The following is a 27,710-nucleotide window of genomic DNA, read 5'->3' as shown; positions in this document are numbered from 1 at the left end:
GTATGACTTCGTATAATTATACCTTTACTTAATTTATTTTATAAGTAAAAAAGGGTCTAGAAATAATATTTTAAGCTTTAATTATTCGATATTGCGTTTGAAGAGTAAAAAAGGGATTTCGTCCAAAAAAAGAAGTTACAATTATACAAGGTTTTCAAATTTTGTCGACACATTGTGACCAAGCGTACAGTTATTATTTAAAAAAGCAGGTTTCGTTATTAACTCCTTCATCGAACCATTCAATGTAATTTTAATACTTTGTCAAAAACCATTTTTATTTGATTAAATAAAAGCCTTAAATATAAATTACAAACATCAATATTAATTAAATAAATTAATTGTCAGTTCTATTACTAATCTCTTAACATGATGTTCGTTCAAAAATTCTATACAATTATTTCAACCTTTTTGCGTTTCATCGACTGGTATGAAAAGTAGGAACTTAGGTTATTGGTACTTGTTTGTTATATTATTTACTTGAAGGGAACAAAAGCCTAACACCTTTTATTTTATTTGGACACATTGTATAAGGTTCAAACTTTTGAGGCGTTTTACGAGGCGACCTGCGTGCCGTAAATTGTTTTGTATCGTTTGAATTTGCATATTCTTCATTTGAATTGTCATTTTTTTTATTTGAGATATCATTTTGTTGATTGACATTTTCAGTATGTTTATTATGTTTCCTGGGACTACTGCGTTCTATTTTCAAAATCACGTTTACTTTATTTATATTCTCATTTTGTTTATGCTTCGTTGGACTCGGGCGTTCTTTGTTTAAATTGTCATTTTGTTTATGCTTTGTTGGACTCGGACGTTCTTTGTTTAAATTGTCATTTTGTTTATGCTTCGTTGGACTCGGACGTTCTTTGTTTAAATTGTCATTTTGTTTATGCTTCGTTGGACTCGGACGTTCTTTGTTTAAATTCTGATTTTGTACGTTTTTATCGACGGTTTGCAACTTTTTTAATTGTTTATATGCGTTTTCTAGGACTCTTTTCTTCCAGTCTTCGTAATTTTCCATTTGTGGTTCTGTGGCATCTTCTTTCTTGGCTGCTATGTCAACGTCCATGTTTTCTATGTCTTCTTTATCTATAAAGATAACATATAAATATGGAGACATAATCATAATTACACACAGTGTCAAAAATATCAAAAAATCCCGACCATATTATTTGAACAATTAAAATTTATTTTTCTATTACAATTGTTTGGTTGGTACTGTCACCAGTGAATATATAATTTTGTAATACGTGTATATTCTACTATGAGGTAACACAGCGTGCGCGAAGGTGACGAGGGAGGTTTTGTTACAAGAAGATTTTGTTAGGAAAGTATGAGCGAGAGAGATGCGTGTATGACGATGAATGAGAAAGGCGATAACAATATGATTGGGTATTTTATTATAAATTTGGCTTGATCTGTATGGACCTTAAATATTTCCACTTTTTTACATATTTACATTGACAAGCTGCGAATTATCAAAGCTACCTTAATTTGTAGTGGTAACAAAAAAATTTACTAGATGGCGCTGTGCAGACAAATTTTTATGGATAGTGTCGGCCAGTGAGTATAGTCAGCTACTCTTTTATTTTGTATGATCGAGCACGACTGGGCGCGACGCGCAAAAGACGCGACATAAAATGCGACATACTGCTATTCTCGCATAGAATATGTCGCACTTTATATCGCGCCCTGTCATGCTAGCCCTACATGATGTTGCAGCGCGTGCGGAAGAAAGAGGAAGGGGCACGACCGTTCTCTCGTTCAGCTAACGTTCACCGGACTTGTCATGCCCATGTTAATTTTACCTATTTGTGAACTTATGAAAATTTTACAATAAATTAAGTGCATGTACTTTACACGGACTTGGAGTCTCATTACTCACCACATCACCCTTTCAAAAGTGCAAAAGCTAAGAAGTGGCTACGTCGCACGGTGATTCACGCTCCATACTAAGGCGGTCATAAATACGTAACTCCGAAATTATTATTATTTTTTTATTTTATTACGTTAAAATATGATTAGGTAAACGTAAATTAATAAAATTATACATTTTAAAAAATATTTGACAATATTTAGGTGTAAAAATGTCTCGCAGTAATTTTGTTTTTAGACGATGTATCTAAAACATTTTATACTGCGACTTTTAATGGTAAAACTGTGTAAATAATGATTATTTGTATTAACAATAACCACAAATGAATAAATTAAAACAATAAAAATACATAAAAAAGTTCATTTTACAAAATACAAACAAAACACAAATTATACCAAAATACATTAAATCTCAACAATATTAACTTTAAATACATAACAAGTCTAATACAGCTTTTGACAGTACACCTTTTTTTTTAACAGGTAACTTTCGTAGACCTGTTATGAAGGGATCTGAATGAAGAAGCAGCCTATTTACTAAATCTGTGTTGGTCACAATGCGACTCATTTTACGCGTATGATTTTTTCTAAAAGACTTGATGTATTTGTTAGTCGCTTCAGCTGCTTCTTCAGACAACTCTCCGATTGACAACAAACCGTAATCTATAACATTAGCACCATGAATTAGAACTTTGTGAACGGAAGCAGGCATGTTATACCACGGATACTCGGCAACTAACTGCCGAGCCGTCTCTAAAGCGAACTCTTCGAAGTTCGTCTTATTAATATTATATCCCGAATTTAAACATTGAAGGATGATCGAGCAACGATCTAGGAGATCCTTCTTGATCCCAGTAATTTCAGTGGAAATTTCTGAATTCGAGAAAAACCGCCTGGCTGTATTACCATCGTTTGATGTTCCGCTTCCGCCACTTTAGGCTTATCCACTATAAGCCCTAATCTTTCTCTAAATTGAGTCTGAACATATGATTTTTTTGCAGCAACAAGCATTTTGTCATTAGCGGACCTAGCTTGCCATTTCCTAACATCTAACTTGTACGCGACATGAACAAAATATTCAAAAAAACGTATTAACGCGTGAAGAGGTGATAAACCAAATTCATATTTACTCTCATCGACTTCCTTATTTAAACATTCGTCAATTTTGTTCATTTCACTGGGCAAGGCGTTACAAATAAAACATTTTGATGAAGAAACACCACTAAGTGCATTACACACTTTACCATCTACCATAGTAAGTTGCAAACAATGAGTAATGCGATATTCGCGATCTTCTTCCTTGAAAACAGTAGGCTGCAAGTTCCTTATTTTATCTTTAAAATGAGCTTCTTCCTCAACTGACACTGCAGTCGATTCCTTCAAATATCGGAGGCGTATAGGACGACAGTATCGAGTTGATGAAGGACGAGGATTTTTCCACAAAACTACTGAATTTTCTTTGTTATCTGTTGTCAAAACAAGCTGAAGTGGCACATACGAAGTAACAAACAGGCTACTGTCTTCAAGAGTGGAGTCAGAAAAACACTGTTTATATTCTGAATGCCCTGTACTGCCATCGAAACCCCATTTCCCTATCAAAGATATCTTATCTAGAGACTCATTAGGTACACTATCCAAAACATCTTTTTGAGACTTGAGAATCCGATTGGCAGTATGATCTAATAAACTTTGAAGTTCGACTTCGGCGGATGATTCTGTAACAGTAATATCTGAAGGATAACAGTGTTTTTTAGATTCCACGACACTTTGGTAAGATGGGAAAATGGTTTTTGAAAACTTATTGTCTATAAATTTCTTTACTAATATATATTGATGTCGAGTTAACTGAGCTTCAACAATGAGCGATAAAACTTCGCTAGAATCGATTTCAGGACAAGACAAGCTATCGGACGCATTGAGCAATGACTGTACAAGAGAAGGGTCTTGGTTAGACAAACTAGCCAATCTTCTCCTTTTTGTACGTTTACTGGTGTCGTCAAAGTTAATTCTCGGACGGCCATGCGATGAAGAAGTTGATGGTTTAACTTCGTCAAAGCTCTGAGATACACGTAACTCAGTTCGCTGTACATCAATATTTTCAACGACATGCAGCCAATCTGAATATTTTTCTAAGAATTTAGATCTAGTACGATTCGACTTTGCCCAGTAGTGGGAAATTCGTTTACAAATATTCTTAATTTTAAGGCTTAAAGTCTCTAAATCAATATTTTCGATGTCGTCAGAAAGGGATGATGTTTCGGTCAAAGTGCTCAGGACGTGTTGCATTTTTTCATTTGGATTACCCAGTTTAGAGTGCCAAATATCAAAAATTGTCATCCTCGATACAGAACATTTGAAAAATGTACCTAAAACAATATGAAAGCTGAACTTAAAAAAAAATTAAAAATTCAATACTATGGACATGCATACTTTGACACCCCTTTAAGCCAAGAAGAGGCAGCAAGATGCAAATGAAACTTATAGCTCTTAATAAGGACATACTCCTTATTCAAAAACCATATACCTCAGGTGCAGCTCAGCGCAGCCAAAAGTTGTAGGTCTAAAGGAAATTAAGTTATGCCAAAAATTTTCACCAAAAAACTGCCTTCAATAAAAAAATTATATAAAAAAAAGTATGCATAAAAAAAATTAAAAAAAATTGATAATAAAAGTACATACCATGCTCTTGGATCTCCATGCTTTCACAACACGTAAACACTTGATTTGGAATAGTGACACTCAAAAACAAAGTGATTAAGTTTCGATGACTCACACGTGGTGATAATTAGTCTCGCGATGCGCTCACTTCCGATGCACAAAAGTGAATGATAACGTGACCTAATTACATTGATATTTATAGTTTTTGGAAGCTTGTTAACTAGTTACTAACTTAGTGAGTTGATCTAACCGGGATAAGCCAATGATTTTTTTTGATTTATGGCCTATGGGGGAATCACAGTGCGTCGCCGGTACGCGATCTTACATAGCGTCATGACACATCGCCCTCTTATTTTTCATACCTACTGCCAGGAATAATTATAAAAAAATCATAACTTATTGACTCATACACTTACCGGCAATAGCATTCTTAACACTTCGTCCTTTCCCCTTTTTTGTAGTAGCAGCGAAATGTTCGTCGACGAACTTTGTCCATTCCGAATCCATTTTCGACCACTGTGCAGGCTTAAGACGGGATTTTTCAAGCAGTTTGCTTTTTGACACCTTTACTTTGCCAATCCTGTTAATGAAATTGTACAATTAACAAAATTGAAACACTATTGATCACCACGACTTGTAGGGCTAGCTTGAGCGATATAGCTACATAGGGCGCACTGTAAGTTTCCGGAACTGGCCACTTACATAAACAATATTTCATAATTACAACATTTTAAAATGGAACTCTTTGGCTGTAGAATACAGATTGTTTCATCTGTCTGTCAATTGTTTTTACATTGTGGCGTCATTTTAGAAATTGGACATAGTTACGCAAACTAGAACCAAACCACAAAATGTCACTTTCAAAATAATTAGTATTTTGTAAAAACAGTGTGAAGAAATAAATAGGCAAATTATTTGAGACAAGCAACGTGAGTTGTGTAGCATTGAGAATGATATAGGAAAACTGTTATATTATATAGCAATAAATAGAAAACATTATGTATCTTTTTATTTAGTTAACGAGAACCATGTTCTAGTTTTCGTAATGAAAACGCTAAAGATCTACAATTTGACTGAGGCTCAAAAAACGGATCGCATCACTTGGTGCAATGCTATGCTTACCAGATTCAACGAAGGGGCGTCAAATTTGGTGTGGGACATAGTAACAAGTGACGAAACATGGATTTATAGTTACGATCCCAAAACAAAGCAGCAATCGAGCGTATCTTGAAAGCGTAACGTCTTTCAAGATGAGCCGAAACCAACCAAAGTGGCGCGCGTGCAAAGTGCCTCTAAGCGGATGATTGCTTCTTTTTTTTAATAAAACTGGACAAGTGGCTACTGTTGCTTTGGAGAATCGTTGTACCGTGAATAGTGATTGGTACACGACCATTTGTTTATTGACAAACTCTGTAAAAATAAACGTAAACGCCGTATCATCTTGCACCACGTTAATGCCAGTTTTTGAAGGTGAACAACGTTCAAAAGAAAGTCCCGACCTGGCACCTTGTGACTTTTATTTATTTCCAAAAATTAAGAACCAGTTACGCGGTCAACGATTTTCATCACCTGAAGAGGCTGTCGAAGAGTATGTAAAATATGTTTCAGAGATTGTCACGGAGGAGTGGTATAAATGTTTTCAAAATTGGTTCTTTCGTATGAAAAAGTGCATTAACGCTAACGGAGAATATTTTGAAAAACAAATAAATTCATTTGTGACCATTTATAGTATTTTTTTTTATTCATTCCGGAAACTTATAGTGCGCCCAACGTATTCTCGCATAGAGAGTACCAATATCTCGCACGTCTATTTCGCTCTCGCGCAAGTGCCCTTTCGTGCTAGACCTACATGTCAGAGACATAAATTCGCTGCTTTTAACTGCCTCTGTGGCCGAATGGTTACCATACCGGACTGCGACGCAGAGGTCCTAGGTTCGATTCGCGGGCCGGGAGAAATATTTGTAAGGCCTACATTTATTTCTCTCATGAGTTTGGGTGAAATTTGTGGTTGTCTATGTGTGTGTGTGTGTGTTCATGGCACCCGCGACTCAGGGTTTCCCTAGTGCGGGGCTATATTGAGTGTGTGGGTTGTTAATATTTTAAATAAATAAATATTAGACAACATCACAAATGTTGCTCTGATCCCAAAGTGAGTAACTAAAACATTTGTGTTGTGGAAATCTTAAACAACGACGGTACCATAAACACCCAGACCTAACCCAAACCCCTCGAGACCAGAAAAGACCCCTAGTTTACTAACTAGCTAACAGTTGTTTGTCGATAGTGTTAGTGACAGAATTGTGTACGTAATTAATAGATTCAGGCGTTACTTTGCGGAAGTCCATGCTAATAAAAATGGAAATAAATTAATTTGCTACTCCGCGAACCCAGTGAAGGTTAAATCGTGCAAAATAGCTGCGCTTGCGTTGAATATTTTTTCATGCAGTTAATTATTACACCCTCCCTCCGCATAAAATTAAATTAGTGTTATTTCTTTTATTATTTTACGAAGGCAAAGGCGTATCACTGGCGGAGGGCTTGGCCCGGACGCCCGCCGTACCCTGGTCTTGCCGTCGAGCCCGTAGTCTCTCCGGAAAACCCTATCTCTCGGGTAGGTAGATAGGGACAATCCATAACAGTTGCAGTGCCACTCAGAGCTTTAAATCGCAAAGATCTGAGGGGCACTGCCACTGCGCCCGTCACCCTGAGACATAAGACGTAAGGCCACATCGATCGTTAGCAATTGATCAAATGACTAAGCCATTCCACGGAGACTCAACTGCCATTACTAATTTTCATAGTAACAAATATTATCATAATTGCAATGTAGTGTCAATGGAATTACAATGAATTGATTTCCAGAGCAAAGTATGTGATGTTATCGAATATTTTATATTTATTTATTTAAAGTAACAAGAAATAAATAAAAAAATACAGATTTTAAGACTTTCGTGGTTATTCACTAAATGATTATCACTAGTAACAGGTTTCTTACCACGGTATAACTTCTTTTTATTTTCCCGATATTTCGGTTGCACGCTCCATGGTCACGGGTTGACTGAGAGTCAACCCGTGACCATGGAGCGTGCAACCGTTCCGACTTTCCGTTCCGACTAGGAAAAAAATACAACTTACCGACAAGCCTGATAAACTGCCATACAGACATACTGTGGTAAATTCAGGTCAAGTTCCTGAAATAAATAAATGACATACCTAATGAGTAAATTCAGAATAAGCATCTTAAGGTTGAAGTCGCGCATGAGATGAATATTTGGTACCACTTTTGGTAATTGTCATTTCGCTACACGAATTTGACTAGAACAGCACATTTCGATTTGTTAGGCTTTCGCTACACAATCAAATTCAAACAAACCAACGTTTCGGACCCTTTACAGGTCTCATGGTTGCCGCTCACTGAGATGATAGGAGTAACCTGTAACTCTAGCGGCACGCCAGTCCACAGTATTTATATAGCCATATTGGCTGAGATGCTTAAGCCTTCAGGCAGTTATGTAATATTGAGCCAATTTCTTATTTTGCACTAATTTTCGGTTTTAACAACTTGTTTACCGTAGCGTCTTCTGTGAGAAATCTATGAAAATTTTTATTCATTCAACCGGATTTACAGCCACCAGCGACTGACTAGAGATGTCGGTTTAATAATTGTAATACTAAGTTTATTGAATATCACGATGTTCTACAAACATGATATTCAATTATTTTTTTTTTCTTTACTCCACTAGTTTGTTATAATTATTCATGATTCATAAAGAAACTAAGAAAAGACCCTTCTCCCGGTCGAGGTCAGAAAGTCGCCTTCGGTCCGGGATTTCAAGGGTGCTCTTTTGAAGTTTTGGGACTGTTCAGACTCCACATGTTAGAGCTTATGAAATATTTATTTACATACTTATGATATATTTATTAAATTTTTATTGAATTGATATTCAATTATTTTTTGTGAAATTACTCCACTAGTTTGTTATAATTATATACAAAGATCGAACACTCAGAAAAAATTCCTTCGATCCGGTCGGAATCGAACCGACGTCTTCTTGCATACCGTGCCAGACGCTATACCAAATAAGCAACGGGACGAACCAACGGACCACACGAATTTTTCAATGTGCTTGCGTCGTGTCTTTGTATTTGGTTTTTCAACGACTTTTTAGTCGTAGCGCCATCTATAAGAAATCTATGAAAGATTTATCATATATATATTTGACATATTTGTTTATAGTTTTATTTTATGCGTTCATTTTATTATACATTTTATGTATTAATGTATCAACATTACTGAACCACGTGTACGAACTTTCCTCTCAGATTTTCAAAGGTTAGTTGGAAGAAATCTCTTAATGGAATAAGCTCGCCTTTGTACACAAATATTTAAATTGTTTCTGAAAATTAAATGTAGTGAAACTTAATTAACTTTAAATTAAAATCACACTATCAATTATAAAGTACGGCAAAAAATTCTAGAAAAAATATGGTATACGTATATAAGACAAATATATAGTCGTGGAACTTGTTAAAACAAGTAGGGGGCACTCAACAGGTCTTCACACCATTATATTTTGTTTCTTAGGGTGTACCAAATAAGAATACATATAGAATACTAAGAAACAAAATTACTCTTACCATTTTAACTTTACTCCGATATGAATCAAGTATCTTGTCAGCAAGTTCTTGCATCCCGCACTGAAGTAATACACACAGCAGTGCTGTGGTTAGCTTGTCGCTGTTCAGTTCTAGCAGGTTCTCTACTACCTTTTTGCTGTTGACATATAGTGTAGACTTGAGACCGGAACATTTTATTGCCAACTTCTGGAATAAGATTTTTAATACAATTACAGTTATGAGGGCACAGGTTGATCACTAATAGACCAAATGATTAAGTGGTGTCAGTACATCCACTACCAATTTCTAGATGGAAACTCTTCTCCATCACTGGTAACTTCTCCAACCGTAGTCTGTCGAATGGAACCTATCAGGGCGCGGTTATTTGCACAGGCTGGTTTTCCATTCATTTAATGTTGGGTGGTTTCAATCCGTTTTGTCGGAGACATTTCGTAGTGCCCTAAAGATTTTGTATACATATTCGGTTAGGCAGTATTTTGATTTATCTGTCTGGATTTTATTAAGTGTTTTCTTTAGGTATAGTTTTTTGAATGGGGCTTTAATCGTTATTGAACATGTCATGTTCAATAACGATCAAACAAAGAGTAAACAAATAAAGAAACAAATAAAAAAAAAATAAAAAAAAAGAGTAACAAATAAAGAGTAAAAAAAACCAAGCCTTATAGATTTTAAAACTGTCATGGTTATAATGTTGTAATACTGATTGTTATAAATATTATGATGTTTTACAAGCATGATATTCATTTATTTCTTGTGCAATCACTTTAATTTAAAGGATTTTTTCTGTATATTCGATTTTTGTATTAATAATTAATTTCATGGTTATTCACTAAATTATTATGAACCAATTACAAGTACTTTTTCATGGTATAATTACTTGTTATATTTAGTGAATATTTCAGAAGGGTTGAGACAGTTGGTAATGAAAATAAATGCAATATTTTTATTACTAAATAGTCTATATGACAATAGGGGTATCTAGATAAAATATGTTTCTCGTGCAAAGCAGAGAGTGTACTTGCTGGGATCTGAAGCATGAAATTATATTTAGCGCATTTGAATGTACACCGCTTAGCGGTTTTCAATATAGTTTACTGGGTCTAAGGAGGTTATAACCCTATTTTTAAGAAATAAAACACAAAACCTGAATTTACTTATCATGCTCAAGTTTTAAAAACTTATACTTAACCCTTGGGATTCAACAAACTGAGCTGAATAGTTTTCCACATAAAGGCAACCCGATGTTGAAAGGGTATGCCTGACGTGCAAAAATATATCAAAAAATGAACTGCTTATGGTCTCACATAAGACCGATTGATGTTGGTAAAAAGAAAAAAAATTACTTAACCCGAAACACTATTAGGAAGATGTTATTTTTAAACTAACTCATACTTTTAAAGAACACTTAGGCGTTTGAGCGGTTACATACGGTGACTTTTAGCAGCAGTACTAACGCGCTTTTGTCAATGATGCAATCATGCAAATGCGTGTGTATAAAGGTAGATGGTTGCACCATTGATCAAACGCGGGCTAAATAAATCCACCCCCGGGCCTGCAAGGGGCGCGCGGGGTGTTGGGGGGTCACGCGAATGACGGAATTCGCGATTCTCGCCGCGCGCGCTTTGGGCTATTCTGATTAGTTCTTCGTATCACTACCAGCAACGACAGCGGAACGAATTGTGCGCGCGAGTACCTACTTTTTCTTTAATACAATAAGTGTATTACAGTTCGCTAGTTTTATTCAACTGGATACCCCGTGTAAGCGATAGGGCTCTAGTTCCCACTAGTAGACAATTAGTGACTGCTTCGTGACTGAATCGCTGAAGATACGTTGCTAAAAGTCAGTGTGTAACCGCTTAATAGTTTTAAAAAGCACCTTCCTAATATTTAGTGTTTCGAGCCGCACTTAAAAGCTTGGCGGGCTCGCGGATTTGAGTATGGATGTATTAGAGGAAATGAAAAGCAGGTGGGCCATTCTTTTTTTCTATCGACAATCTAATACTAGTTTAAAAGGTGTTGATAAAAAATTACAATTTGATCAAAAATATGTTTTAGGGTTAATGTCCAATGATTATCTATAAATAAACTCTGCATCCATGTTTTACTCAATTCACTCTGAAAAATTGAAAGATGGTAACAAAAATTAAACACCTTGGTCATGAAATTGATTTGTTTTTTTTAAGCCAAGCAATATCTTTTTTTTTAAATATTATTATCCTTAAAACTCGAAAACTAAAAATTATTCTTGGCTACCTTCACATTAATACAATCACGTCATTTAAATCAGAAAAGGTTACTTAATAGCACTCTGTCACATTTCTTCATATCACTACCAGTTTTTTTTATATCATGTTATTAACAAGGAAAAATTTAATGAAACGTTGGTTACCGCGTTCAATATAAACTAACTAATAATTAAATACTTAATTTTAATACATATATATGAAATGTTGAACACAAATACTTTAGACTCTTGCACAGGTGACACATTTGTGACAAAGTAGTAGTAAAGTGACAGTGTGGCAATTTTTTTGTAATGTTGCATTTGATAGAACATCATATTTTTGGTTGCTTCATTATCATTTCTATGTTTGCTTTCATTGTCCTTGTCACTGCTTTTTGAACTATTTAATGTTTTGTCTTTGTTATTCTTTTGATTAAGTCTTTTTTTTATATTTCTGTAGTTTTCTCTGTGATTCTAGTAATTGGTGTTTTAGCTGAACATTTTCCACTTGCGCTAGCTCTGGACGACGTTGGAGTCGATTCACGAGATTGAGGACTTAAAAGGATTTAAAGGATGTAACATCGGACTTGAAGCGAGGGCGTAGAAGCAGGAGTGTTCAATAAAACATTTCTTAAAGCTATCTGTTTTTCTCTTCTCTTCTTGTTCCTAATTTGCCATTTTCGTTTTATTAATCTGTGCTCTACTGTTGTCATGTCTTTAACAAGTCTTTTCCGAGCATGACATTGCTCTGAATCTTTTTGTTGGATTTGTTGAGGTTGAGGTTGATTTTCCTGTTTTTCACTACAACGTCGTCGCTGCCTCTCAACTGCAGAGTGGCAATTTTTCTGTTTAGGTACCTGAAATGAGTAAAACAATATTTAATTTGATATTCAGCATGTGAAAACAATCAAAAATATTTATAAAAAATAACACTCATACAATATATACATACATATAAATATATATATACCGTGACTGAGTTGTAAAAAAGCGACGTTTGCAATTTTAAGGCATTACCTTATTACAATTTGGAACTAAAGTCCAGCCTATATAAAAGAATTGCCAGGCAACCCCATAGTTACAAGTAACTACTAAAATAATATGAATATTTTAAAGGTTTAACTTACGTGACCGAGTGGTTGCTGAATAAGCTGAAGCTGAATGTAGCTGGGTGCAAGTTGCGGTCCGAGGAGAAGAGAATCGTACGGGTCTGTAGCGCTCAAGGTTAAAATCGCGTATTTCGAAGCAGGTGTTTTAAATGCATGTGACAAAAGATAGCTACAAAATTATTCATAACCAGAGACACAAGTAAAAAACTTTCTAATTTAAAATATTTGATTTAAAATATTGTTTTGAGTTGTCATTATTAATTTACAATATATGCGAAGTTCAATAATGTTTTTAAAATGAGTCAAGCCATAACTTTTTTTTGTTCGGAAAGCGGTTTATAAACGCACGCTGCGCTGAGGGACACGTTTTATTTATATGGATTTCACCGCTTCACATTTTTTTTAGTACAATGTCGTAATATTTTTGCTCTATTAATAAATAACTTCGAGTGAAATTTTTAGAAGTCCCATAGGTCATGTTATTAACAAGAACATAAGAATAAAAAAGCAATAAAAAACAGTAATTACAACTATTATTTTTGTTTAGCTTTGGGGGAGACAAACCATTGTCAATAGAAAAAAAAAATATCCCACGTAAATTTCAGTGTTAAATTGCTAACATGATTCTTACCAAATCCACATCAGAATTGAAGAGTGATGCAGCTAAATCCAAACAAATGACGACTCTAGCTGAGTCGCTGATGTTGCTGGCTGCTGACTTTGATTGTAGAAGACGTTCAAACTCCGCTGCTTTGCTGTGAAATTCATTTTATAAATGCTGTCAGTCCACGAAATGAAAGTTTTTTATTTTCATTTTCTGTTCATATGTTTTAACATTTTGTAGGGAAAGATCGAGGGGAAGAGGGGAAAAGGTCGACCTAGGTGCAGTTACATAGACCAAATAAAGGAAAACGCCGGTGTCGTGTCGTATAAGGAGGTCAAGGAGCTGGCTTGTAGGAGAGGGGACTGGAAGAGGCTCCACCCACAAGAGTATAACTCTTAAGTTTGATGATGATAATGATTTGTTTTAAATTTTTCCTTTGATAAAAGCACTAGACAAGATATTATATAAGGCAGTCAGTACAGTTTAATCAATCTGATCAGGTTTTTAAGACTCGATTCGTACGAACTTAACCTTAAAATTCTGTTAATGTTTAAATCTATTTTCTCAATATTTTACGTAAGAATTTTAAATTAAAATAAGTTAGTCTCCAAGTCATGATGGATGCTCAAAGTGCAATGCATACAATGCGAACTAAATAATTGTGTGAATTCTTATAAAATACGAAAAACACTGACAGCTGGTACGAAAGAATGTTACCTTAAAATCTTTTCCTCGTCTCCCAAACCAAATTTCGATGCTATTAACAAAAGGGTTTTACTAAATTTTGCCATTTTAAGACAGTTTTATCTCGTAACTATGTCAAAATTATCAATTTTTGTGCAGCCAAACAATCTTACAATTCTCGCGCCATTTGTACAAAATCCATTCATTCAGAAATGACAACCAAACGAACGGTCAGCTGATCACAATTCACTCGTTCATCTACCATAAACAATAACGTAAATTAACGAAATACATAACGTCTACTAAGCGTTGAGTCTATGGTAGTAACGAGCGCCTGAAAATAGTTTTTGTCCTCGTTTACCTTACAACGATAAAACGAGAAAGAAGAAAATTTGACATTTCAAGGTAGTGATAACAGGGATGCACTCAGTTTAGTTTACTGAAAAGAAACCTATCAAATTGGAATATTAATAAAAATTTGCGAAAAACGTAAATAATTTCAATTTTATTTGTGAAAATTTTATTTTTCTTTAAATTATTATTCAAAATATGACACCGAAATCAACTCGATTTAGTACTGACCACGCCCCTTCAACTCGATTCAACTGAAATTTCTATGATAAAATACCTTTTCGTAATATCAGCGGCGACATGTTGATTTTTTTCATAGGTTCTGTGAAGCCGATACGGATCGCTGTCATTGCTACAAAATGTCTTTGTAGTTATCAGGGTGTAGGTCATTTAATTGTAGTCTTATTAAACTAATCCGTGCTAATTTTCACATGCTAAGACTTTTGTAAAGAGAAAGAAGAGGATCCACTCCACCCGAAATCAAGGGTGTGTATGCAGTGATAGACCAATATAGATTTGTATCAAAATAATCTCAAGCTATTTATAAATATTATTTTCTCGGCTTTTACTTATGTTCAAACGTTAATAGTAACGTCTGGTCTATAATTAACTCGTGAAAGTTTATAAATATTACAGTATTCTATGGTGGTGTGGTGAGAAGAGACGGGTCATTATAATTGAAGGTTGCCATCTTTTTGTGGGATAAAAGTGTGTTTGGTGCTCCTGGGCGGGATTTTTGGGATCGCCTTTCCCTGGTTAAACTTCCCGTGCATTTAAATCCAAGTTCACACCGTCTCCCGCGTGTAGACAAGTGATCTGAACGTCTTCGCGAGTGGTCACGTTCTTGGAGTGAAAACACCAATTTTCGGACTCCGAACTTCAAATCGTAGTGAAGTGTGGTTACAGTGAGTGGCAAGTGTGTGTGGTTGCAGGTAGCTATGCAAGTGGTGGTTGTGCGCGCGAGATAATATCGCGTTGAATTGAAGTGACGATGAGGGCGCAGTGAGAGACAAGACGGCTTCGTCGGTGTCGGGGGGGCGCGCGGGGAGCAGAGTCTCCTTCGCAGGCCAACCAGGACACGGTGGATAACGCCAATCCCACCTGCTGGTAAGTACAATAATAACCTATACCAACACAACTACAACAATGTCAAGGGTAATATCTGCTATACATGAAAGATCTAGACTTTTGGAATACATCCACTAGACTGAGTTTTTCATATTATTATAATGAATAGTGGGTCATATCCTTGTGTCTGTTGCTGTTTTGCGCAGTCTTCTTATTCCAGTACTGTATTTATGCGAATATTTATCTAGGCACTGAGAACTGTTGCAAGAATCGCTCTCAAAGAGGTATAATTCTTATACCCTCCTCGACCACACTTTATAATGGTAACCTACATCACACACTTAACTTAAAGCCTAAACAACACCACTGACAACACAATGTGAGTAGTTGAACTTGAAATTGAATTGAAAAATATAGAGTACACAAAAATTCCCACTTACATCATTAATGAGAAACTTTAAAAGGATGCTTGTTTTGTAAAGTCATGGGCACATGCATGTCATTCATAGAGTAACAATGTATGTATAAATAGTTTTATATGTTACACTATGTAGTCAAACAATTCTATATGAGTAGTCTTAAATGAAGGATATTGCTATTTAAAATTTACTCTTAGTGCATTGTCACTTTTAGCTGCATTCTGACTGCACAGCAACTGCAAAATAGCTATTGGCATGCAGTTTGAATACAGTCTGGGTAACTGCATCTGCAATTACTGATTGCTGCCAGTTGCTTGAGTACAAGTAATAAATAAACAAATAGTCTAAAACTTTTTGGAATTTTCAGAAAAAAACAATTAAAACAGCATGTTTTAGCAGCAGTAAATCTCCTTGTGGCGTAACCTGTCTCTACTGCCAAGTAGTGTATTGTGAGCATTACATTTTAATTTTAAAGGATAGGGTGCTGGTGATCTTTCATGCAAATGAGACTTAAACTTATGTTTCTGGGTGATGGGTGCAGTGCAGTGCTCCTCAGATCTTCGTAATTTAAAAGTCTGACTGGCACTGCAAAGTGTTATGTACAGACGTATCTCTTACCACCACATATGCACAACCTGTTTGTCTCCTCACTTTGTATCACAAAAAACATTGAGTATCATACAGTTCACCGGAAAGTTGAAATTATTGAGAGACAATAGCGTAGTCGAATATGATATACTGAAGTATATCACTTTATTAGTTTTAAATATATTTCAATACCTCTGAACACTATGCCATTTTTATTTTTAGTAATTTTCTGTTATTTTTGTAAACAGCTATATTTATTAACTAATATTATGCTACCTTGGATTTTGTAATAAAAAAAAAGGGGTCTAAAATGAAATTGAAAAAAAAATTAAAAACGAATAAATAAAGAAACAAAACACAAAAGAAACAGAACAGGTCTAAAAATTAAGTGGGTAGTGTTCATTTGAGGTATTGATTAGTTTAAAGCTAAAAAAGGCTTTAACCGTGAAGGAAAACCTTACAAAAAAACCTAAATGTGAAATAGTTAGTTGTTATGTAAGACTGCAAAGTTGTTGCTTGACACAAGTGCTTGTATTGTAACCTGACTTAGCTAAGGGTTCTAAGATTGAAAAATAGAATCTTGAGCGTAGCCTGGGTTTCAACACACGAGACGCAAAACTTTGTTGCCGAGCAAAACACACAATTTTTCTCTGACATAGTGAGGAAAATGGTAGATGAAAGAAAAACGGTTGAACTATAACAAATCAATTTCAATAAACAAATTTAGTTACCGTTGTCAATTTAATGTCAACAATAATAAGAATAAAATGTATCAAGGGATTTATATTACACAAATAATGTATGACAAATCGCGTAGTTGTACGTCATTATGTTTTTTTTTCATCTAAAGAAATAGTTATGTGAACCACAGTCCATTGTGGAGTTCAAATTTCAAAAACCTCTTTGACGCTAGCGTGGAAAAAACGCTTATGCGCACAGATGCGTAAGAAAGCCTTTCTGAGCTGGTGAGGTGAAAAATTATTTGTAATTGGGCCATTCCAGCGAAAATGACACTGCAGTTCAAAAAATAAATCACACAATTTGGTTTTAATTGTATGACAAGAATACGCCCAATCCATTCAAATTAAAATTGAACTATTATTGTATTTTTTATCTTCACGCCAAAAAAGGTTTGACGTTGGCTACGCCCAAATTTGTGAAACAAATATATGCTTAAAGTTCGCGTGACATGCGACAGGAGATGTTAAATTTTACGCATTAAAAGTACCAAATTCATTTTAGCGGAATAACTCTAAAACTAAAGGGATTAAAAAAAATCCGTAGTGACAGTTGTCGATCATGTATAATCATAAATATAATTAACCTGTAGCATTTTGAGGATAAATCGAAAAAATGTAAAAATTAGAGGTCATTTCGTGATTTTTATCTATCGAGGAAACTTTATTGTTTTATGTTTCTGATTAATGTCTATGCTTGAATATATCGTGTAGTTACTCATGCAATATTTTATTTTTAACTTTAAAGTAGATATATACCCCTCTAAAATCAAATCGAAGATTAGGAATTTTTCCTCTGCTCCCTCTTAGCCATAGTGCTGTCGCCTATAGTGGAGCATTATTTTATTATAATGTTAGCAACAATAAAAACTTATTACTGTCGAAGAAAATACAATTTACGAATTTCAAAACAGTGATAAGTGGTTGCATGGAAGGAAGTATATATGGTGAGGAGTTAATAAAATTTCAATAAGTACTAATTTCAAGTCCCACCCGTCACAATGAAACATATATATTTTTATTTCAACCAATAAATTTGCAATCTATTGGCACTTGCTTATGTAAAAGTAACAATTATGCTAAGTGTCATTACTTTGGCTTGGTTGGGCATTGCGCACGTAAATAGGAATGTAAATATTAAGAATTGAAAGTGTGTCCCACAGCGAGACTTTTGAGAGAGTATCACAGCGATGGGTGGGTCACACTTCTGAACGTTTTTACTGTGAATAAATGTTTGTATTTTCATTGATTCGAGTTTTTACGATGTTTACTAGGTATAACAGTTGCTTATTTTCAGAGTTTAACATTTGATGTGTTAAATTGTGACGATTGGGAAACCATTTTGTGACAGGTGGGACAAGTTACATTTGAATACACTGAATTTTTAAAAATACACTGTTTGTATGTAGATCATCATTTGTAATCAAACTTTTTATAATTCTTCTCATAATTACGACATTTTAATACATAAAAAAAGGCAATTAAAAAGTCACAATATTTTTCCTGATGATTTTTAATATAAGGAAATTCATAAAAAATCTGTTTCGACTAGCTTTAACTATGTATTTGAGCAAAACTTCTAAAATTTTATTTACTTGGTACTTGGTGCAACGGGCTGGTATCCGCAAAATTTTATTTATTTTGATATGATACATTATCTTCAAGGATGCGGCAGGATTTTTCAAATTTATTAACGCATTTTACATGCGTGACTTTGATTTCATGTCGTCATAGACAGTGTTTCAAGAAAAATAATAGGTTTACTTTATCAGTGTTTTTTTTTTATGTTAAAATGTCTTAATAACACAAAAATTATAAAATATTTACTTACTAATGATGAATCTCATATTAAGCAGTGTAATTTTATTAATTCTGTGTATCCAATTGTAACTCAGCCCAACTGTCACAACTTAACATATTAATTTCCTTAAAATTTATCAAAGTTATTAATTAAGTGTGTATATAAAATAGAACTTTAACATTCAAGTTATCTCATATGAAAAGCTTTTTGAACAAAATATTAATAGTTTGTCTTGATCTTGGCAATGAAGCCATCAACTCAAACAGGCGGGTGTCGTGAGTGTCCCACCCGTCCCACTTAGAAAATTAAAAGTTTTGTGTATAAATAATGTCATAAATTTAACTAAATAAATAGTCGCAGTTGAATTGCATATCTGGCTTCATGATATTTTCATTTTAAGTCTAATTAGCCAATGGTTAGAAAGCAATTACGCAATATTCAAGAAAAAAGGAGTCAAAATGTCCCACCTGTCACTTTGGAACGGCCCAATTACTATTTGTTGACTTTCTAAAAGTGTTGGACCATTGTCCTTAGACAATTGGCCAGCTCCAGGACATATATTTGTCGATAGAAGGATCCATTTTAATAGTTTTAGTTAATAAAATTAATGGAAAATAAAGTAAAATACATTACTTTACGTAATAAAAAGACAATGTAAACTCTAAATATAAGTAGCAAAACTCTTTACAGCAGGGACACCATCATATAAACATTATACCGCATCACCATGGGGTTATTTGCCATGTTTTTTATTATTTTTTTTTTAATCTAGTTTTAAGAGGCCTAAAGTGTTCAGGCGTTTAATCGATCTCGTAATGTATGTATATATATAAATAACTATCCTACTTTTTCTGTCACTACTCCCATGAGAGGTCTCACTCCTTATCAGAAAGCAAGACCTCACAGAGTATAGAGCTTTTAGAGTTGCTCAGTTTTGAAGTTTATTTGCCCTATGTACGTAATTTTCTTCACCTCCTCTTACTAGCTTGACTGTAATCTCAGATGACAATCCAGTCCAATTGGACACGACAGCACGCCAACTTCATTTAATTTCTTTTAACTTCATTTAACTGGTTCATTAAATTTTGTTATTATGCTGTGATTCATTGTTTTGTTGAAAAGTTGCAGTTTGTGATACATATGCCATTTCTGCACACAAATAATTGTAATTTTCATCATTATCAGCTGAGAAATACTTCACTGCTGCACAAAGGTTCAAAAGTATATCGTTATGTAGTACTTGACTTAGACATTTTTAATATACTTTTTTATTTTTGATTGTGAAAAAATTGCACAATTATTATATGCATATTTTTCGATAGTACCATACCATGCTCCCTTCACTGTTATTTTAAATACAGGTGTTACCAAAATGAAACATAAAAACATTTGTTATTCTTCTCTCTGACGTCTGAATAAAATTTACTATGAGCAGTCTGCACTCCATTATAATATGGATATTATTTCTACTCACACTACTAGAAAAACAAACGAATGTCTGCCGTTTTAAGAGTATCACATAAAGTTTTACATCAGAAATATAAAAACTGTACATCTAAATAATTTTTAACCTAACTGTAACCATTGCCCATTTTAATGATTGAAATTACTTCCACATAGGCAATATAAAGTAAATAAATAACTTTAAACTTAAATTCTTATAGTCAAAGTCAAAGATTATTTATTCCATAGGTAAAATAAATTTACACTTGAAATCGTCACATTTAAGCTACTGCTCGTTCACTACACTGACCCTGAGAAGAACGAGCAAGAAACATTAGGGATTGCTCTTTTCAAATATACTTAAATGCTATGGAATACACTTTGAATCAAATTTGTGTGGATTCTGGAGCCATGTCTTTCCATACATCTTTATCTAACACGTAGTCTTCAATTTTGTAATATGATTTTTCGATCAAAATATTTTTAATGTAGTTTTTAAACTTAGGAAATGATAAACTTAATATATGCTCCGGAATCTTATTGTAAAAACGTATACAGTTTCCCATAAAAGAGTTGTTTACCTTGGTTAAACGAAATCGTGGTACCATGAGTTTGGACTTAGCTCTAAGGTTAATATTATGGATATCTTCTTTCTTATTGAAATTATGTATATTTTTACGAGCATATAAAATATTTGAGTAAATGTACTGTGATGCCACCGTCATGATACCAGTCTCCTTAAACTTTTCTCTGAGAGAAACCAGAGAGCCTAGACGGTACACAGAACGAATCGCTCGTTTTTGCAATACAAATATGGTTTGAATATCTGCCGCTTTACCCCACATGAGAATCCCGTAGGACTTATGCTTATACTATGGAAGTAACTAAAGTAAACTAGTCTACCGTCGCAGTACGTCGTGCAGTACTAACATCGGTAAGCTCACGTATTCTGCGGACTGCGTATGCAGCGGAGCTTAACCTGCTGGCCAGGGAAGATATATGTGGAAACCATTGAAGTTTACTATCTAAGGTCACTCCCAAGAAGACTGCTTTATTAACAAAGTCTAACTTTTCTCCGTTTATTTCTATGCTTAGGCTAGTCGATTTTACGTTAGGTAATTCAAATTTAACACATTTTGTCTTCTTGGCATTAAGCAATAAATTCTTAGCATTAAACCAATAAACTACCTTAGAGAGGGTATCATTAATATGGTCATAGTTAATGTCATGTCTGTCTGTTTTAAAAATCAAGGATGTGTCATCAGCAAACAACACTACACTACACTACACACTCTTGCTGCTTAAATGTTTGAAAAATAAGTAGATCACGGAATAGGAAATTCTTTTTACTACTAATACCTCTGGAGGCATTGCCCCAAAACACCCAAACAATAATCAATTTCGAAAACATGTAGGTATGTTGCATCACATTCTGTAATCTTTATTGACAAGTTGTTGAAATAATGATATTTGCTAATTCGGTACTTTATACATCTAAATTAAGAAAATTTTGCTCAAAGCATTGACTCATACAGGGAAAAATCGCGCAAATAATAAGTGGGAATACCACTCAATACACCATTTAGCTGCAGAAGATTCGTTTGTGTAGACTGAGATGAGATATTATATATATGGATGTATATATTTACTTATATGTAAAAACTTATATAAATATAGTCTCCCAATTTACTACTGTGACAGAGATTCATTGTCAAATACTAGAAATTATATATCAGCCCTGAAAAAAGTAATAGACAAGCTCAAAACAACATTTTTAGTTACGAGATAATTCGACACTAGGTTTTTCACACACTCCAGCTGCTAAAGCCAGATTCTTTTCAGATTTCGACCATCTTTTTACTTCCGTTTTCTTCTTATCGTAACAATAATCAAGTTAACTACACAGAAAAAAACAAATTATCATGGCCTAACAATTATCGCTATGCAGTTGCAGCAAAAAATTCGTAGTTTGGTACTTTTTTTTCGTCGTGTTTTAATAATCTTGTAATAAGTTCTTTGTTTATTTAGCAATTTGTTACAAGAAAAAAAAAATTGACACGCTCTGTGATCTGTGGTTTTGACTGTCCGTTTTATTTATCATAAACTCGCACTAGCGCCACACATCAAGTGCGACGCGGTTTTGACCTTAAGTTTGCACGGAAACCGCGTCTTGTAATGTTCATAAGTTTATACAAGCTACGCACTGTAGAACGCGATTCTTCACCGTTAACAACTTTTCACGGTAAAGACTAGAACACGACTTGTTTAGAAAATTCTTCCTGTAAATTGGAATTAAGTTTAAGCTATTCAATATAATAATACTGCCTGAAATACCGTTAGAAAGGATCTTCGAACGATCGCGTAGGTTGTTTTTGAGAATTTACATTGATCATTTTAACGCAAACCCCATACACTGCCCACTTTTTGACGCTACTGAAGTCGATATTATAATATCTTCCTTTATTTAGTGCACCAATGAAGTGCATCTTACTACAGTATCCGCGTAATATTAATGTAAATAGATTTAACACTAATGAAACTCTACGAGTAATTTTTTCAAACAAATAACAGAAAGGTTTAATCAAACGTTTACCGTGAAATAAGTGAATCATCTCTATAATTAACAGTGAAAATTACTTCCACTTTAAAAAAGAACAGAGTAAACAAAAGGCTGTTTATTCGCGGTACACTTTAAGGTAGGAAGCTTGTTACAATAACTCGGATGATTGGTTAAAGTGCGAAAAAAAAGGAAAAAAATATATTTAAGAAAAAAGGAACAAAAAAAAACTAAAGAATTCCGATTCACGCGTTGTGAATATATTCGAATCTTATAAGTTTTATAAAGTAAAAAATTTTATCCCTCTCTCACTTACCGACATTAAATTCTGATTCCGAGTCGCAACTGAATTATATTGTGATGATCTTAGTTATGTGATAAATTAAAAAAAGAAGTATTTAACTACAGTTACAAAAGTTTAATGACTTTATGTAGTTGAGAATCGGATGGTTTGCATTAATATTAGACATAACTGGTCGATGACTTTACCATCTCAGTCAATCGTCAAAAGCTCGAAACTTTGGTTGTTCGAGATTTAGAAAAACAAACATTTCAAAATGTTTCATTTCCAATCTTACTCAGTTTTTGAAAAAAAGAACTTTCTCCAACAAGCGTTGCATATGAATCTTCTTTCTTATACATATAACTCATTCATAGAATGAGATTGATGCGAGTTACAGCTCAACATGTGAAGCGCCAAATGGAAAAGACGTTGCCATGAAAAATTATACTAGTTACGACACTTAATCAGGAGAGGAGCTGATTAAACGCCATCCGTTTGCAGTTAATAAATGCAACTCTGTATAGTCTGTCTTTTTTGAAGACGGAATAAAATGACAGTTTATTGCGCAAAAGTGTTGCCCGCTTGCGAGCAGCTACAATATATCGACTATCGACTGAATATTAGTCACGCTTATGGAATAAATAGCCGAACTTGTTTCATTTAACTAACTGCCTCCGTGGCCGAACGGTTACCATGCCGGACTGCCACGCAGAGGTCCCAGGTTCGATTCCCGGGCCGGGAGAAATATTTGTATGGCCTACATTTATTTCTGTCGTGAGTTTGGGCGTAATTTGTGGTTGTCTATGTGTGTGTCCATGGCACCCGCGACACAGGGTTTCCCTAGTGCGGGGCTATGTCGAGTGTATGCGTTATTATTATATTATTATTTGAGTCATCCTCGACGCTATATTCATCCAATTACAGAGCACAAGTTCATTTCAATAGTCAATTTTTGTAAGTTTATAGACACATACACTGTACTTTGTTTATGAAAAATACAAAGAGGAGACATATTTTAATGTTTTTCATTTTAATTCAGTATAGATAATCAAATCCGGCTATTTTTGTTAAAATGTATATGAATAAAAATTTATGGCGATACTAGTAGGCCAACTGTCAAAATAAGAATAAAGAAGGCAATAACGCAATTAGTAATCATTAGAACGCCGTAACATTTACAATTCAGTCATTTTTGGTAAAATTTTATCTTTCACAATCTATCGATGAAACTATCGAAAACAACTACATAACTATTTAAAATTTTATGTAAACTGGTAACCCTACAAATGTCATTTTACTCCGTTTTCAAAAAAGATACTATAGAAACGTAGCAGCGCGCCTTATAATGTGCCCGCGCCGTGCACGGACGCACACATTTGCATAATCTCACGAAGCACTCTCGTTGCACACTGCGAGTCACATACCCCATTCATTATGGAATTGAAGAATTCGATCGATGTTAAAAGAAGTACGTCAATAGTAGACGCATTTATTGTTGTGTTTATGATGCTGATATAAAAGATATCTATATGTAAGTACTGCATTTGAGACAGGTTATTTCGATATAGCACGATAATACTGTGACACAAGAATAGAAACAAGAAGGAGGAAGGACATAGTGGCACAGGTTCCTCATACAAAAACGCCGGTTGGAAGCATGCAATACAAACAGCGTTCGAGTCAGTTGTACAATAAATTAAACAAGGAAGTAAATATATACCCAATGCTATATTATGAATGCAAAAAGGTGATAGATGAATGGTTGAATTTTTTTAATTACGAGGACAGAGAGAAACTCATACAATAAACACACACATCCCCATACATAAACGCATTTATACACCCGCGGATACCCCCACATCCAAACATGCGCCCCAACACGCACAACAACGCATATACGCAAACACACATTTATACAAACGCGTATGCAAACACACCAACTCATACATAAACACATCCATTTATGAACAAACATACACAAGATCAGTCTTAGAAATCTACTTAATATATAGAGCCATACAGAATGTAAATTAAACTAATTAAATAAAATTAATAAATAATAAAATATAAAAAAATAACATATAAAATTATAAATACAGTGTGTGATTAATATTTATGCACTAGTAACCAATATCATTATAATTTAGTAATATTAGTTATAATTTAGTATTAAAATGTTTAAAAATGTTTGTATTGCAAATTGTATTAAAAATTAGTACTAATTATTCTTAACTTACGTAGTACTGTTATGCGGGGCGGGGTTTCCTGGCACTAGAAAGTAGACTAGTGTGTTAAGATAGTAAATTATAATTATTATACCTTAACATGTTAGCTGCCAACAAAATTTCAAAAATTACAAGAAACGATCGCGATTTCGTGACATGCTTTTACAAGGCGAAATTTTACTAATAGTAAATAGACTTATGTACATAGTTCTAACTTGTAATAATTGCTTATTTAATACCGGCGGTCACACGAACATGGCCACACAGAATAATTATTTCATTGGCGCCACCCGGGTCACGCTGGCGGACACCTTTTACTCTGGGAAATTCCATAATCCTTTTGGGGAAATCCCTCTACCCTTGCAGGGTACCGTAACTCACCTAGGTGAAGGTCGGTCAGTATATCTAGTGTACTCGGTTGTTTACGAATTATATTATATGCAAATAGTGATACTTCGTACATGAATTCGAATATTGAAACACTCTTTTTTTTTGTCAGAACAATGTTTTTTATTTTTCTAAGCTTTTATTTTCTACTTCTCATTCCAACTTATTATGCTTTTTTCAATTTTTTTTAAACGCACGCACTCAACATTGCCCCGCACTAGGGAAAACATGTGCCATGGACACACACATAGACAACCACAAATTCCCAAACTCACGAGACAAATAAATGTAAAAAAAGGCAATACAAATATTTCTCCCGGCCCGGGAATCGAACTCGGGACCTCTGCGTGGTAGTCTGGCATGGTAACCGTAATGATAATTGGCATTGACACATTCTAAACTGCCCCATGAACGACCAAATAATTAAAAAAAATTAAAAAACTCAATGTTTTTTATACAAATAAATCTGTGTTTGCCCATGTAGCATTCCAAATATTCACAAAAGGTAAAACAACACTTTATTTTTACTACGGTAAAGTCGCGCCGGTCACTTTGTACTCGCTATAACTGTGTGAGGTCTAATAGAATTTAGGGAGTTAGGGTCCCAAATTAGGGCAACTATACCATAAGTTTATAAGAGCGGCGCCCTAACTAGGGAGCGCGCCCACCAATTGACGCAGAACCCTTGAACTCGGGTAGTGTAATAAAAGACGTCGGCCACCATTGTCCGACGCGGCCAAAATGGAACATTCAATTGCAGTCACCCTTGTCAGTTAACGTGTTAATTTTTCAAATTATGTTTTGCAACCTGTAGGTACAACTAATAATGTGACAACCCTACCACCCTCTAAGCGACCATATAGGCATTAACACACCGAACAGGCAGGAGTTACACTACTTGTCTTAGGGTCGTATTCCAGAACTCTACTCAATACTCAAGTCAGGACTTGAGTATTGCAGTGAGCACTGAAAATCATACTCAAGTCCTTGCCATTAGGGTCGTATTTCCAGTGCTTGAAATCATACTCAAGTCTGCTCAAGTCCTGACTTGAGCATTGAGTTGAGTTCTGGAGTACGACCCTTAATATACTATGTTAATAGCCAAATATTTAATAATAAATACAGGTTAGTATGATGGCCTTAACTTTACTACATGATTAACGAGTTCGCACATGTGCTCCTAAGTGTATTAAACAATGAGGTGCAGAGAAAGTTGCCTGCACTTCATTTAGATGCTGAACCCGTATTGTTTATTACATAAAAACAAAAAATATTTAACAAAATTTGTTATTGTAACAGAAAAAATCCGATTGCTTTAACATGTTCTTAACAGAACAAAAACTGAAAAAAAAAAAAATATCTTTATAAAATAAAGTAAAATAAATAAAAAAAGTGCAAAATATGCTGGAATGCTGAAGAAAAGCAATTAAGATGGAGGCAACACTGCACGTCACTGCAACTGCAGTTTTAGTGGGAATGCAACTGGTAAGCTTTCACGGCGGACGGGAAGGTAGAGGACATGAAATTGATCAATGTATATTTTATGCTATTTAAATTGAAATAAGGTGTAAATTTCAATGCTCTGCGACCGACCTCAGCGCATCGCCGCGCATTTCTCTCTATGCGGCATTAAAGAGCACACCAGAAGATACCGCGGCGAGAGGCGCCGACATGTGTTCGACGCCGGAGTCTGTCTGAACGCGCCTGGAACTTTTCGACTTCATAGTCGCTAGTGGCACGGAATGAAATCCGAACGACCAGTGGCATGTCGACGGGTGCCGGGGCATTCCAGCTGATTCTGCGGTATTCTGACCGACTCCCGCGGTATCGTAAGGGTGAGTATAGGCTTGCCGAATGCGCCACAAATGCACCTGTTTGCGAAAGGCTCGCGAGCTGCACATACGCATAACATTGTGTGATCTATTCGTATGCCGTTCACGCACCACATATTATATTGACATGTATTTAATTACACGCGTGCATTATGCGAGATGCGCGCTCGAACAGCTCATCCAGCGCGTTCGCGACGCTTTAGCCAGATCTGTACGTATCTTAAGGG

At 34.8% G+C, this 27,710-nt stretch overlaps 2 protein-coding genes across 3 annotated transcripts in view; one reads left to right on the top strand and one right to left on the bottom strand.

The window, feature by feature from the left end:
* Positions 1–92: 92 nt before the first annotated feature.
* On the bottom strand, positions 93–13,953 carry LOC113230844 (origin recognition complex subunit 6). 2 transcript variants are annotated; one of them, XM_026464952.1, is made up of 7 exons: positions 13,826–13,953; positions 13,136–13,259; positions 9,172–9,357; positions 7,669–7,724; positions 4,950–5,113; positions 883–1,089; positions 93–834 (listed from the first exon to the last, which is right to left on the bottom strand). In XM_026464952.1, the coding sequence occupies exons 1-7, from the start codon at positions 13,897–13,899 to the stop codon at positions 470–472; spliced, it is 1,176 nt and encodes a 391-aa protein (XP_026320737.1). In that variant the 5' UTR covers positions 13,900–13,953; the 3' UTR covers positions 93–469. The 2 variants fall into 2 exon arrangements, with proteins under 2 accessions (XP_026320737.1, XP_026320729.1); XM_026464944.1 differs by having other exon boundaries at positions 93–1,089.
* Positions 13,954–15,141: 1,188 nt separating this feature from the next.
* The window catches only part of LOC113230156 (guanine nucleotide-binding protein G(s) subunit alpha), a 48,016-nt gene continuing 35,447 nt past the window's right edge, over positions 15,142–27,710 (top strand). Inside the window, exon 1 of the mRNA XM_026463950.1 lies at positions 15,142–15,250. The gene's annotated coding sequence lies outside the window, so the exon portion shown is untranslated. The remainder of the gene's footprint in view (positions 15,251–27,710) is intronic.

The sequence above is a fragment of the Hyposmocoma kahamanoa genome, unplaced genomic scaffold, assembly GCF_003589595.1.
Source record: "Hyposmocoma kahamanoa isolate Upper Pololo Valley unplaced genomic scaffold, ASM358959v1 101, whole genome shotgun sequence".
Classification (NCBI taxonomy): domain Eukaryota; kingdom Metazoa; phylum Arthropoda; class Insecta; order Lepidoptera; family Cosmopterigidae; genus Hyposmocoma; species Hyposmocoma kahamanoa.
This window is presented reverse-complemented; position numbering and strand designations above follow the sequence as displayed.